This window comes from Cannabis sativa, chromosome 2, assembly GCF_029168945.1.
Source record: "Cannabis sativa cultivar Pink pepper isolate KNU-18-1 chromosome 2, ASM2916894v1, whole genome shotgun sequence".
Lineage (NCBI taxonomy): Eukaryota > Viridiplantae > Streptophyta > Magnoliopsida > Rosales > Cannabaceae > Cannabis > Cannabis sativa.
The window spans coordinates 24,959,739-24,975,984 of NC_083602.1; the positions used below are offsets into that span (position 1 = coordinate 24,959,739).

Below are 16,246 nucleotides of genomic sequence, written 5' to 3' on the forward strand. Positions count from 1 at the left end.
CTTCAACACTAGCCACTACTAATAATACTATTCCTCATGTTACTGAGCCTTCACCAATGGCCTCTTCATCTGCTACTGCTACTATTTCCAATGATCTTACTGTCTCAACACAGCTGCAGCCAACTCCCGTTAATGCCTTTGTCCCTGTTCTTGTTGCTGATTCTGGTGTTCTTCTAGTCCCAATCAACTCAGCAGCTCCCTCACACTATCAGTCAGTAGCTGGTTCCACACATGGTATGCAAACTCGTGTCAAGTCTGGTGTTATCAAACCTCAAGTTCTAGCAGCCACAAAACATCCTTTTATTGTTAACAAAGGAAAATGTGAGCCTACTACTGTTACTCAAGCTTTACTTGATCCTAAATGGAATTCAGCTATGAACAAGGAATTTAGGGCCCTAGTTAAAAATCATACTTGGGACTTGGTACCTCCTGATCCTCTTTACAATGTAGTTGGCAATAAATGGGTGTTCAAAGAGAAATTTAATGCTGATGGGACTGTTCAAAGACAAAAAGCACGCTTAGTGGCTAAATGATTTTACCAAACTCCAAGCCTTGATTTCTATGAGACATATAGCCTTGTCATCAAACAAGCTATTGTTCGTATCTTTCTTGCAATGGTCGTTCACTTTGGCTGGGAGATTCAACAACTCAATGTGGACAATGCCTTCCTCCATGGTGTGCTAAAAGAGACAATGTATATGGTTCAACCTGAAGGATTTGTCGATCCTCAATATCCTCATTATATTTGTCATTTAAGGAAGGCAATTTATGGACTTAAACAAGCTCCTCAGGCCTGGTTCGAGAGGCTCAATACATCTCTTCTACAATGGTTGTTTACTCCCTCTAAAGCTGATGTCTCTCTTTTCATTTATCACAAAAACTCTCAACTCATTCTTCTCCTTGTCTATGTCGACGATATACTAGTCACAGGATCACATCTGTCTCTCATTTCCAAACTTGTGACATACCTAAATCACACCTTTGCTCTCAAAGAACTTGGCCCACTTCATTATTTTTTGGGCGTTGAAGCTTATAGAGATTCCACTGGCATTTATCTATCTCAATCTAAGTATGTGGCTGATTTACTCACTTGACTCAAAATGACAGGAGCTAAGACTTGTTCCACTCCTGCTGCACCTAGACAAACCTTGTCTTGCAATGAGGAAGACCAATGGATGATCCTAGTATCTATCGTAGTACCATCGGGGCTCTTCAATACTTGGCACTCACTAGACCAAATATTGCTTACATTGTGTCGAAGCTAAGGCAATTTCTTCACTACCCCACTACAGCACATTGGCAAGGTTGCAAACGTGTTCTTAAATATCTTAAGGGCACTGCAACACATGGAGTTAACTTCAAAAAAGGATCATCTCGAACACTGGCGCTGCAAGATTTCTCGGATGCCGATTGGGCCAGCTGCCTAGATGAAAAATGGTCCACGGGTGCCTATTGTGTGCATCTTAGCTCGAGCTTGGTCTCTTGGAGTTCTAAAAAGCAAACGGTGGTAGCTAGGTCCAGTACTAAATCAGAATACACCCTTGCTCATGTCACAGCTAAAATAATGTGGCTCAAAACTCTTATTCAAGAGATGCATATACCAATTCAAAACACACCAATCATCTGGTGTGATAATTTTGGTGTTGCATCTTTAGCTGCAAACCCAATTCATCACGCATGAACTAATCACATTGGAATAGATGTTCACTTCGTTCGTGACATGGTACTTCAAAAGCTTATAAACATTTGCTATGTTCCGAGCAAATAGCTGATGCTCTAACCAAGGGACTCTCAGTTGCTAGGTTGTCAAATTTAAAGACAAGCTATAAGTGGTTGATTCCCCTTTTCGCTTGAGTGGAAATGTTGAGAAATCCTTAGAAGCCAACTCAGCAAAAGATAGTTGCAGCAAAGTTAGTTAGACTGTTAGCAATTAGTTACAACTTATTACATTCTGTTATTTTATCTTTGCTGATAGTTCTTTGTATTTACTGTGCTATAAATACTGTCTTCTATAACTCTAATCAATGAATAAGAGAGCTTCTTTCATAATCAACATCTCTTTGTAAGCTCACTTTACGTAATAATTAACTTTTAAAAAATATCAATAATTAAATAATAAATAATCATGGAACAGCGTAACTAATTAAATGTGAATAACAAATTGAACAAGATAAATGGGATCTTCCCACAAAGAATAGTACTCCTACTAAATAGTATGTATCAACTCAAAACTCTAAAATAATTAATTTAGTAAAAAATAAAATCTTAAGCAAATAATAAAATTGAATTTTCTACTCAGCCCTACTATCCTAAAATTTAAAGAATTATTTATACAACTATCATGAGCTATATATTATATTTATATATATGTGCAGAGTTGAGATTCTGATCCCCTATGTGTTGCAACAAAATGGCTAGAAAGATATATTTCCCATTCCTTTTGTCAAATAACAATGTCTACCCGTGTTTTGATGGGTTTGAGTTTAATCCCCAAACTCTCTGGAGAAAGAAGTTCTGGTGCAATGCACGACCGGTTTGATGGGCTGGCCGGGTTTGAACCATTACTTGATGAAGAAGCAAAATGTTTTTGTCGATAGAAGCCGAATCCCATCAGGAATAACTCAATCGGAACCACCATTGCGTATGGATGCTCTTCTGTTACCAATGAGCCACATGCTTGAACCTGAAAAAGACACAGAGCAACCCCATTTAAGATCTTGTGAAAAAAAAAAATGGAGTCAAAAATTTCGAGAAGTAACTTTACCTCAACAAGCGCACAGCCTTTCCTGTCCATTTTGGTACTCATATACAAGGACTCGGCATGAAATGGACTACAATCACCAACAAAAATAAGTGTTTTACATTGCAATTTTTTAAAGCCTTCTGTAAGGTCATGCCTCCTGTCAAATAAATTCAACAGATACATTACGAGATGTTATATTTGATAAGGTATTCAATAAAAGATGAAAAATCTGTAAGATTAATCTTTAAGAGAAGAGAAGGATAGTACTCATTGATTGCATGAAGGAAACGCATGACATTCAAACTCTGTCTTTCATCCAATAACTGCAAACATGTCATGAAAAAAAGCAAGAAATATTGAAGTCATGTATAATTACCATCCTTAAACTTATAGTTCTCTGTGTAAAGCAGTGCATGGCATAATCAATTACGAGACCGATGTTCCTTACCCTTCGGCAAGCTTGAATTATGTCTGACTCTGCACCATGCATACCACATCTAAGCTCCTAATAAAGTTAAGGATATGAAAAATTGAAAATTAAAAACAAAGTCCGAATGATAAAATAAATGTCCCTATGAAAAAAGGTCAAAATTGGCACCTTGCTGAAGTAGCGCTGGAGGAGGCATTCCTTCAATACGCCACACATACCATAGAAGTACAACAAGTTCATCAATACCTGCAAAGCAGAGTTAAAGGAAATATTAAGCAATGAAGAGATTCTAATGGTTATTCATTGAATTACAATGGTTTTAAAATACTTAATCTAAATTACACAACAAAGGTAAGCCACTGGCAAAAGGTCAAAAAATTGTCTTGCCCAATTTCCTACTTAAGTTCATGTTGTGTTGTAGCATAATGACCTTTTTGTTTGTGCTTGTAAGCCCTTCATTCATAACTGGAAGACAGGTCAGTACTATCAATAATTTAATTGCATGCAAGTTCCCCATTATCGATCGATAGGTAATATAAAGTGAACCCAAGAACGCAAAATACCCACCATTAACGCTTTATGCACTCAAAAACTCTCAACACTTGCTAAGGCACTTCAAAATATTCACCTCTCTCGAGTATATACAACAAATAAGAATTTGTGCATTTAAAGACCTATGAACAGTTAGTATTGTTGGTACAACTGAATTTGATTTTAAAATTTATAATTCAAATCATGGGAAAAAACTAGTTTCAAATACGAATAAATTAAACAAATTTAATATTTTTAAATTTTTGTTAGCCTTTGTCTCTCCTTCATACAAACACAACCTTAATATTTGAACTTTTTTAAAAAACAGTGTTCATTTTCTTTGACATACTAATAGGTGATATTGACTTGGTAAAAGATTAAAATAAGAGATAACCTTGTTGTAAAGCCATTCAGTCCATGAAGGTGCTTTGCATATAGGGGATACAAGAATTAATCCAAGCACGCGTTCTCGGTACTTCATCTGCCAAAGAAATTAAGCAATTATATTATGAAATAAGAACAACACGAAAAATCATGAAAGGTTATCTGAAAATTGGTGACTCACTGCAAAGAGAGTAAGGATGTAAGCACCAGCAGTTACACCAAAGCACATAACCTCTCTCAACCTGGTTTAATCATAAATATATACATAGTCAAAAGGTGTACAATTGAGAACCATAGTAAACACTTTAACGTAAGTTCTTAACAAAAAACTAGGATAATTCTTCAAAATATTTGAAACAATATTTTATTCTAGTAAAATCTTTTGTATAATGATTGACAGTTATAAACATTCAATTTCATATCATAAACAAGGTAATGATTACAATGTGCACTCAATAGAACCAAATGCGTATTAAATAACACAAAATCAGTTAAAGCCAACTAAAAAGTGAGTAAATCTAGAACCCCGAATGGATAACAGTGAGATAAATTAACATTAAACATATAAAAGTGGTGGGGGGTGATAGTCTGGAAATATCAAATATATAGGATTTTCTGCCAGCATAACAATTTGATAAATAAAGATACTTTCATGCCAAACATCAATCATACTAAACCTTCCCATGTCATTAAATTTAGCAAAGGCATGACTATCTTCTGGGCTTAAAATACTACATATAATTAAGCTGTATACAATAACACAGCCAAAATAAAATGACATAAAATACACAGAAAATCGGTACAAGCATTAAAAGATGACCAATAGGATTACCCAAAGAAGTCAAGCACTTCGACAACCTGGTCAGCTAAGTCATCCACGCTAAGAAGTGGATCATCTGAAGAAATCACATTAGCTCCTAACTGCAAGGACTCTTAAACAAATGGGGAAAAGAGAACTCCATTAAATTTGGCCAAAAAAACTTAATGAATAAATAAAAACACAGTGCTTCTACATTAGAAATTGGATACTTTGACACTGACCTCATGGCCAGGGGCATCAATATGGTAAATGCAAAAGTTATGAAGCAGCAAAGAAGCTGCATCCTGGCAGAACAAGAGACCTTGGAAACAAGACATGTCTGTAGAAAAGAGAACAGCCAAGTAGTAAGAAAAACATAAATACAATATGCAGTTCAAAACTTGTAAAGGATTCTCACAGGAATATAAGTAAACCCAACATTTTGGAGAAAATAATATTCTTTTGAGTAATGTTCAAATAAAAACATATTAACCATTTGAACCGTCTCAAGGTACTAACTATCACTCAGAAGCAAGAACAAATTAAACCCACTTGCAGAAACAATAGCTAACATTAAAAACTCAACTCAGAACAAAAAAAAAAGGAAAGCATACAGTTGAGAGCAACATCTGAGTACGTGATTAAAGCAGGTTTTTCTTGATCCCCACAAACAAAAACAGAGATTGAACCTTTGCTTGTTTTCACCACAAATTCCTGAAAATGTCAAAGTGAGAGAGTGGGAAAAATAAGATAAAAATAACAAACCCCATTAACGAAAATATAGATAATAAAACAAACGCAATAACATATAGCTTGTATTAGACAATAATCTAGTAGTAATGTAGTAAATGAAAGAAAAGATTAAACCGTTTTTGGTGGGTGTTATTATTGATTTTTACATTACCTTCCCTCCCAAAGGAATCACATCAATGTCAATGGAAACTGAGTCGCTTGACTCGCCCATGACTCAGTCAGTCACCCACATAAAAAAAGTAACTGGAGATTTTTTTTTTTTATTTTCTTCAACTGTCAAAAAACACAAAACCTTTCTCACTTTCTAAACACAAAGCTGCACTCTTCTTCTCCTTGTTCTTTTCTTCTCTTTAGTTTCCTTCTTTATTTCCGAAATTACCGAAAACCCCTCGAAACAGTAACGAAATTGCAAAGCTAAACCTTACTCAATATAGTTGCTCTGACGATTTTGACCCCAGGTCAAAGCTTGGACTCCTTGTCCTTTTGCTGATTCCAGGTCAATTAAGTGACCGTTGGAGTGGGTATAACGGTCAATCGGCGGAACATTACTCTCCGCCTTGTATATTAAAAGGGCAATCCCCGAGATGCAGGCAACCGACAACTAAAAACGACGTCGTCATGGGAAAGACTTGTATGTATTAAGTAGAATAGTTGAGGGTTATTTAGGTAATTTCCTAGTAAGCATATTACAGCTGTACGCCACCTGGAAGCCGCAAAAAAAGTAGGCTCCAGGAGAGTTATTCTATCATTGTGGACCAGCTCATCTGTCCCCTGCTTACTGGAGTAATTCCTTATTATTAATTTTACACTATTTATTTCCAGTTTAAATATAAAAAATTCTCTCATAATAGTATGAGAAAATTAGGAAAAAAATGTGTTGATCCCATTTACAAATTTAAATTAATTAGAAAAATAATATATCCTCCAAATGAACTGTGTATGTCCAATTAATTTGTACAAAACTATAATATACATACATAGTAACATTTTCCTTATTGTTGGTGAAATTTATTAATTAAAGATAAAAGCTGATATAGAGCAATTGATATAAATAAGTTATTGCTAAAAAGATATATAGTTTTATACTTTTACGTATGAACGTAAATATGGTGAATTGGTGATATTATTGTATGTAGTGAATTGTGATGCATGGTATTTGGAGTTCCGAAATTGAAGAGTACGTTAAGTGAGAATTAATATAAATATGGATATGATTAATCATGATCACGTTGCAATGATGTGATTAAAAAGTCGCAGCTTAATTTGCTGAAATCTTGGAACATGACATGATTGGTCTATATTGCACATATCTTACACAACAAACAAAACGCGTTTTAAAAGACGTTGATCACGGCCATTATATATTCCAATCAACCCTCCCTTGCTACTATACACCTCAAAACTTGAACCTCCATGAATTGTCTTTATAGTTAATATTGTGATTGGTGTAATATTTTAATTAAGAGAGTTAATCACAACTTTTTATTATAACTTTTTAATTAATTTTTATGCTTAAAATTAAAATTACATGTAAGAATATTTTTTTTTTCAAATTCTTTTTTATAGCAGTATTCGTTATAGTTACCGTATCAATTTTTAAAAAATTCTGAATAGTTTACAATGCCGAAAATAGAATTTTTAATGTTCCAATTTACTACGTGCGTTCAAAAAACTTCAAATGTATTTTCAGTACTGTAAACTATTTGAAAATTTTCAAAAATTTACAGGAATGATGTTGCAAGCATAACAAAGCCGCTATAAAAAAAATTGAAAAAAAATATTCTAACATGTGTTTTCGAGCACGTATGTTGACTAAGAAATTATAATAGGAGATTAACAGTTGTACTCTTCCATTTCAATATCGGGTCTCATATATTTTATTTTAATAAATATTATAGAGAATCGCTAACTAATTATAGAATATTACCTTATAGTGGTGCTAATCACATTAATGTCTCATAACAATTTTTTTATCAAAAAAATAGAGTTTAATACCATTATGTTTGATTATATTTTTCGTGGACAAAGAAAAAAAATAATTAAAAAAATCGATCTAATCGGATGCTATTAATTGAAACAATGACAATCAATCACACAATATTAAGCTGAATGTAAATCAGAGAAGATCAAGATTTACAAGTTTTTCCTGCATCGAAAATACATTTCGACCAGGTAGTCACTACAACAAAAATGACTATTAGCGACGAATGTATTAGCAGAGGAGATAATTTGTGGCTAATGTTAGGGTCTTAGCGACGGACTAGTGTTTAAAGAAACAAAAAAAAAAAATCTTCTTTACTATTAGATGCGGGGTCTGCTACTATTGCTTGTCGCTAATAGTTTACCTGAGAAAATTCCTAGTCTTTTTATTTCAATTTTTACTAGCGTCGGAGCATAGTAGCGGGCCCCGCCGCCAATAATATTATTTTATTAAAAAATTACTTTGTAATTAAAATATCTATATATATTATTAGCAGCAGAGCAATAGCGACGGGCTCCGCACTAATAATTTTTATATATTTAAAAAAAACTAATCTGAATTCATTTTCTCTCAATTTTCAAACTCGCTCATTTCTCTTTCTCTTCTCCCTTGACGGCAACCCACCCCTTCTCTTCTCTATTCACAGTTGCTCGCCCTTCCTTGGCCATCCATCCCTCCCTCATTTTTCTGGTCATTTTGTCTCCGTCTCTGCCCCATTCTCGTTTACGTTCTTATTCTCGTCCACTGAAGCACTCACCGGCCTCGTCGTTCTAGCCACACTCCCAATCTCGCGCCAACTCCGTTTTGTGGTGTCATCCCCGTCTCATGGTGGCTGTCCCCATGTTTGTCTAGTGGTAAGTAGTTTTTTTTTACTTATATACAATATATATAATATGTACAAATAAATATATATTTATGAAAATATAATGTTCAATATATATTTTATTAAAATCTTCTTTTATTTATTTAGGGTTTTATTTTTGTCCGGCTACCACGATTTACCGTAAATTGTCGGAGTACACTTTAGGCCACTCTCTACTTAAGGTATTTTGCTTTCTATTTGAAAAACTATGTTTTTGCAAATGTCAGTTGTATATGAGAAAATATAAAAACTGTAAGCGTTTGCAGCGAAAGAAGTAGATTCCTGCTACAAAGAAAATAAACAAAAGCGAATATAAAATATTTGCAGAAAAATAAATAACTTGACACAAGAGATTTATACGTGGTATCAGTGTTCTCACGAACACTCCTAGTCCACGGGGCCACGCCCAGAGAATGAAATCAATTAATAAAGTATCAAAATTACAAAGACAATTGACTTAAACAAGTTTAGACTCCCTCTAAAGTATTGCCGCAATCCTTTGTAATCCACTTTATGAATCTGACTTCTTGAAACACCTTCAAGCCCGAACTCCCTTCGTCTTTGAAGTGTGAGTGCTTACTTCCTCCCGAAGTAAGGCTTTAGCAAGTCTTCTCCCGAAGACCAAGTGCTTACTTCCTCCCGAAGTAAGGCTTCAACAAGTCTTCTCCCGAAGACCAAGTGCTTACTTCCTCCCGAAGTAAGGCTTTATCAAGTCTTCTCCCGAAGACCAATCTCTTGTTCAGTCAAGTAGTTCTTCACAACCTCTAGGATAGAGTAAGAACAGAAATAGAACAACTAGAACCTAGATGAACAACTAGGCTCTCACAAAACAAAGAAAGACTCTCTTCTCTCAAAAGATAAATGTAGAAAATGAATAATGGAAGAGGTAATTCGAATGGTTGCTCTCTAGGCTCTATTTATAGATCATAGAAACCAAAGAGGCAACCACAAGTTCGAATTAGCAAACGGTACAAAAACTTTCCAAAAGAACATGATCTCTTTACATCGATTCTGCCGTGACGAAGCGGATCCGCCTGAAACGGAAACTTACTAAAATCGGGTCCGATCTTCTTTCAATGCTTGATTCCTGCCAAAAACAGATTAGATATTCTGATTGTATCAAGATACAATCGAAATCAATAAGGAAAAGACAATAAATAAAGTTTCCCTAAAAAAAGACAACTTTCCAAAAGAGAATTCCTTCTCTTTTGAGAAGTTTTCAACAAAGGAAAGTTCAGCTGAAAGTGCAACTTTCCAAACAAGGAAAATGGCAACTAATAACCAAATAAAAGAAGTAAGATTTCGAAAATGAATGCATAGCAATCTTACCATAAAAAGGAAAAATTATTTTGTCACCTAACTTGCCAAAAAAGGACTTTACAATCTCCCCCTTTGGCACTTTAGATGAACAAAATAATTTTTTCCATAAAGTACCTGTAATGCAAAGTTAGCAAGAGCAAAAGATACTACTCCCTTTGAGTAACACAATCGAATATAAAAACAAAGAACATGCTAACTTTAAATATTAAGAAACATTAAGTTCACAAGTACTAACACACCACAACTCCCCCTGAAAAAGAGGGTCCAGAGTTGGGCAACAAACCAAACAATAAATATCTCTCCCCCTTTTTGTTTATCGGAGTGCCAAAGTAAACAAAGAACAAAGAACAAAAAGCAAAGGAAAAAGAAACAAACTAAAACACTTTAAGCTTTGTGAAGTTTAATCAAAGTGGACAGTTGCCTGGACATGTCATGTTGGACATCAGCCATTGCTTCAAGACGTGTATACACATTCTGAAGTTCGGTACTTGACTTCCGAAGTTCTGCGGCAAATGTGAGCTGAACTTGCACCGGCGAAGCGCGTTGAAGCAAAGCACCACTTGGCCGTTTTTGGAACACACCATCAAAATATTCAGAAGGTTGAAATGTAGGGCTAGTGATGGGAGGCTCAAGAGTTTCATGTGCTTGGGCCACATTCTTCTGAGAGGATAAAACCTTATAGATTAGATTTGGAAATACAAGTTTGAAGGTTGGCTTTTTACCTCTTCGGAAGGAGACAATCTGGTTGAGAATATGAGAGGCTAGATCAATGGAAGTTCCAGAGGTGATGCGGTATAGGAGTGTAGCCACTTCTTGAGACACCACGGTCTTGTTCGAATTTGGAACCCAATTGCTTAGTGCAAACCGCATAAGGGAAGCATGAGCAAAAGTGAGGTGAGTAATTCGAAGACTCTCCCTGGTTTCAATTCGAACGAGCACCGGTGAGTTCGTAGTGCATCAAGTCACGGTCCATGGACATCACGGCATTAGATACATTCTCGTGCAATTGCGAGCCCGAGCAATGTCCTTTTCGAGAAAAAGGAGAACCGGTGACCCACTAACATAAACTCTCCTATACGACAGAGTTCTCATCAAGGAAATCATCAGTAAGATTAGCATAAAACTCTTTAATAATGTTAGCAATGAATCCAATGAAACCAGTAAGAGTGTTTTCCCATTGATGAAATTGAATGAACTTTACAATACCATAAACACGATGGGCATGCAAATCATAATTCCTCTCACTTTCAAACTTACGAGTTGCATAGAGATTCCAGTCACGCTCATTGTCTCGATAGTAAAAAGTTGGACAACCAGAGATAGAGGAAGGGTTATTACCAGATGGAGGATCTTCCATGGGCTGCTTGCCTTTGGCGACGGCGGAGGCCTTCTTGCAGCGCGCTTTTGAACGAGGAGGCTGCGGCTCGAGTTCCGAGTCCTCATCGTCCTTCTCGGTATGCGGAGATGCGGTTGTGCGAAGAGACTTCCATTGGATCCTCTTCTTCTGAACTGGAACTCGAGGAAGCCGAGGGAGGATTAGTCTTGAGTTTCTTCTTGGCTGGAGGAACAGTCTTCTCTCGAGATTGAGAGGCTTGAAGTTCTTTCTCAGCCGAGGCTTGCTGGGCTCGAGTTCGAGTGGAAGGGCCTGTTGGAGTGGTGCCAGCCATTGATGCAGTAGGAGGAGGAACAGCCAATGGAGGAGGAGATTCCTTCGAGGATTCAGATGAGGAAGTCCAGGTGCGATAGGGCCTTACCGATTTGCGAGCAACTTGCTTGGGTGGACGTTTTGGCTTCATGGCTTGAGATTCACGCTGGGGAAGCGAAGAATCTCCAGGCTTTGCAACAGCAGGAGGAGGAACTGAGGCAGCAGTGGGTGCACTAGAAGGAGTTGGAACGGTTTCTTCTAATTTTTTAGAGTGCCCTAGATTCTTGGTTCTCACCATTTTGAAACTGAAAGAGAAGATGAATAGTGTCTGACAAAGAAACAAGAAACAAAGTTCGGGTAGGTGGAGAAATAAGTGACAAAATTTGGTTTATATAACCTTGGAATCAAAACAAGAAAAAGGAAACCAATTTTGAAAATTCAAAAGGTAACAGCCAGCCCATGAACCAAAAGAGGAAACCGCCCACTTCTCAACTCCTTTCCCTTTTCCCTTTTTTTTTAAAAAACAATGGAACTAGAAAAGCCAACAAATTTTTCCAAAAATAAAGCAATCTTTCAAGAATAAAGACACATTACCATATAAAGATTAATCTTTACTTGGAAAAATATCATAATAAATCAAAGAAAGAATGAATGTTGATACTTACCATTTATGCACAAGATTTTCCTTGACCCATGAAGCAAGTCACACGCCTCCCTCTTTTTTTTTTATTATTTTTTTTTATTTTAAACTAAAACCGAAAATAAAAAATAATGTGTACAGTGAGTATATGTGATTCGAATCAAGCAGAGAAATCAAATATCATTGACAATTGACAAAGTAGATTACATGTTATGCTTTCAAGGAAAATAACTAATTAGAATCTCATGAAATGATCATACTTAATTGATGTTGAGGAAAAAGATATGCATGTTACTGAGAATTGTGAACCAGGATTATTAATTTAATTTTAATAGAGGAGACTTACAGAGTTGAACACACTTGTCAGACATAAGTGTGTGTGCAGTGAAAATAGGATCATTGTCCTTGGCAAGATTTTTTTATTTTCGCCTTTTTCAAATTGATCCCGCAACTGGATGCTTTCACACCATACTGAAGGTAGCCCTTTTCTATGGTAGTGCATCCTCATCATAGTTGCTAATTACAATGTTCCAGCTTACTCATCAGATGGCTTTCACACCTCAGTATGGGTAGCTCTATTCCAGCAAGGGGCCTGACAAGAATGAAACAAAAATTGCTCAACTCTGTATAAGAACATTATTTAATCCCAGACACAAATAAAGAGTAACAAGAATCTTTTAACACAACATCACAAAGTATGATCAGACTGAGATCCTAACTAATTATATTCCAAAAGCATAAACATGTTTTGTCAAAATACAATGATAGAAGATTAAGAGCTAAAGAAGAATCACATAACACTATTGTACACGAATTATGAACAGATAAAATTAAACAATGCAAACTCCCAAAGACTTTCTGAGGGAGTCAAAGCGACTTGCATCTAGGGCCTTTGTGAAAATATCAGCTAATTGTTTTTCAGTATCAACATATTCTAATTGCAATGATTTATTTTCAACAAGTTCCCTGATAAAGTGGTGTCTTATATCAATGTGCTTTGTTCTAGAGTGTTGAACATGATTTTTGGAAATATTTATGGCACTAGTATTGTCACAAAAAATAGTCAAAACACCCAAATCAAACCCATAATCAATCAACATTTGTTTCAACCACAATAGTTGAGTGCAACAACTGCCAGCAGCTATGTACTCAGCTTCGGCAGTGGATAAGGAGATGGAATTCTGTTTCTTGCTATGCCAAGATACAAGATTATTCCCAAGAAAGAAACACCCTCCACTTGTGCTCTTTCGATCATCAGCATTTCCTGCCCAATCTGCATCACTAAAACAAGCAAGATTTGAATTGGTATCTTTCGAGTACCAAATTCCATAATCAGGAGTGCTATTAACATATCTAATAATCCTTTTTACAGCTGATACATGAGATTCCATAGGATTACTTTGATATCTAGCACACACTCCCACACTGTAACATATATCAGGACGACTAGCAGTTAAATACAAAAGACTTCCAATCATGCTACGATAGAGTGTAGTGTCTACCTTTACTCCATTCTCATCTTTTGTTAATTTCAGTGTGGTGCTCATAGGAGTACTTACCTGCTTAGCCGATTCAAGGCCAAATTTCTTGACAAGGTTCTTAGCATACTTGCTTTGAGATACAAATGTACCTCCTTCCATTTGTCTTACTTGAAGACCCAGAAAGAAATTAAGCTCACCAACCATGCTCATTTCAAATTCACTTTTCATTTGATCAACAAATACCTGCACTTCATGGTTAGATGTAGAACCAAAAACTATATCATCAACATAAATTTGAGCAATGATAAAATCAGATTTTATATGTTTGATGAAAAGAGTTTTATCCACACTACCTCTGTGATAGCCATGAGAGAGTAAAAATTGAGTCAACCTTTCATACCAAGCTCGAGGAGCTTGTTTCAGACCATACAAAGCTTTTTCAAGTTTGTAAACATGGTCTAGAAATTGAGGATCTTCGAATCCTTTTGGTTGCTCAACATAAACTTCCTCATTCAAAATACCATTTAGGAAGGCAGATTTCACATCCATTTGAAACAATTTAATATTGAGAATACAAGCAATACATAAAAGTAAACGTATTGATTCTAATCTTGCAACAGGAGCAAAAGTTTCATCAAAATCAATACCTTCTACCTGAGTGTACCCTTGTGCCACCAAACGAGCCTTGTTTCTTACAATTGTACCGAACTCATCACTTTTATTTTTAAACAACCACTTTGTTCCAATAACATTTATACTTTTTGGTCTTCGGACCAAAATCCATACCTTGTTGCGAACAAATTGGTTGAGTTCCTCTTGCATTGCATTGAGCCATTCCTCAAAGGTCATGGCTTCCTTCACATTTTTCGGTTCATATTGAGAAACAAAGCAAAGAAAGCTGATTAAATTAATATACCTTCTGCGAGTTACCATGCTTTCTTCAGGATTTCCAAGGATGAGATCTTTTGGATGATTCAGTTTGACTCTGGTGCTTGGTTCTTTCTGAATAGAGTCTGTGATGATGTTTGGATGAGTCAAGATAGACGGTTCTGGTTCTCCAGTTTCGGCTTGTAGCAGCGGATTCGTCATTTGCGGCATCGACAATGGGTTCTGTTGCATCGGGATCCGCTCGTTACAACTTTTGGAGGAGTATCCATGAGACTATCTATCTTGGCTTCTGTGGAAAATTCTGAAAAATCTCTAAAATCATCAACAACCACATTAGCTGATTCCAAAACAGTTTGAGTCCTCATGTTATAAACACGATAAGCTCTACTGTTTAAGGAATATCCAATAAATACACCAACATCACTTTTAGCATCAAATTTACCAATATGCTCACGATCTCTATAGACATAACACACACATCCAAAAACATGAAAATGACTTACATTGAGGCGCTTACCTTTCCAGATTTCATAAGATGTTTTTGAGGTACCTGGACGAATAAACACTCTGTTTATTGTGTAGCAAGCTGTGTTAATAGCTTCAGCCCATAATCGCTTTGTCAACTTCTTGCTATTTAACATCACTCTTGCCATTTCCTGCAAAGTTCGATTCTTCCTCTCAACAACTCCATTTTGTTGAGGAGTTTTGGGAGCTGAAAATTCATGAGTTATACCTGTAGACTTGCAAAAATCATCATACACAGAATTTTCAAATTCCTTACCATGATCACTTCGAATTCGAACAATTTTTCCAATATTACAACCTTTCTCAACTCTTAATCTCAGACAAAGAGTTTTAAAGGCATCAAAAGTGTCAGATTTTTCTCTTAAGAAATCTACCCAAGTAAAACGAGAGAAATCATCAACACACACAAAGATATATCGTTTACCATTCAAACTTTCAACTTGGATTGGACCCATAAGATCCATGTGAAGCAATTCCAATACCTTTGAGGTATTGATATCAGACACAGGCTTGTGAGTGATTTTTAATTGCTTCCCAAGTTGACATGGTTCACACTTACCTTCACTTTCCTTACCAAGCTTGGGAAGACCTCGAACAATACCTGCATTTGACAGTTTTTTCAGGTTTTTAAAATTAATATGCCCAAGCTTGGCATGCCACATATCTGTGGTGTTGTTGATAGCTGGGTGACAAGTAAACACAGGGGTTAGAGTGTAACAATTATCATTGGATCGAAATCCTTGCAAGATACATTCATTGTCATCATTCAGAACATAACAATGATCACTATCAAAAGAAACGGTAAACCCTTGATCACAGATTTGATCGATGCTAAGTAAATTAGCCCTCAATCCTTCAACTAACATCACATTTTTCAGTCTAGGTAACCCTTCAAAATTTAGAGTTCCCATACCAACAACTTTTCCAGATAAGCCATTACCAAAAGTGACTTCTCCACATTGCATAGGCCGAATGTTAGTCAAAAAATCCTTGTCACCTGTCATATGTCTAGAGCAACCACTGTCAAAATACCACATTTGAGATGCAGCAGTTTTATCAGAAAAACCAGCTAGACACTTCTTTTTCACCCATATTTGTTTCAAACCTTTATGTTTCTTTTGAGATTTTTTCAAATTATCAAAATAATTTGTTTTAAACAGGTTGTTCAATGTGAAACATTTAGGTCTGATATGTCCTTTTCTACCACAAAAATGACAAATGGGAACAAATCTTTTTACCTGAGATCTTACCCTTTTCGAAAATC

At 35.9% G+C, this 16,246-nt stretch overlaps 1 protein-coding gene across 1 annotated transcript; it reads right to left on the reverse strand.

Annotated features, from left to right (window-relative positions):
* Positions 1–2,161: 2,161 nt before the first annotated feature.
* Positions 2,162–6,103, reverse strand: LOC133034876 (protein NDL1-like). The gene is made up of 11 exons (XM_061110344.1): positions 5,792–6,103; positions 5,502–5,601; positions 5,130–5,227; positions 4,921–5,009; positions 4,270–4,330; positions 4,099–4,185; positions 3,342–3,419; positions 3,192–3,248; positions 3,011–3,066; positions 2,765–2,900; positions 2,162–2,683 (listed from the first exon to the last, which is right to left on the reverse strand). Exons 1-11 carry the CDS (start codon positions 5,849–5,851, stop codon positions 2,444–2,446), a joined length of 1,062 nt encoding a protein of 353 aa, XP_060966327.1. The 5' UTR covers positions 5,852–6,103; the 3' UTR covers positions 2,162–2,443.
* Between the last annotated feature and the right edge of the window lie 10,143 nt (positions 6,104–16,246).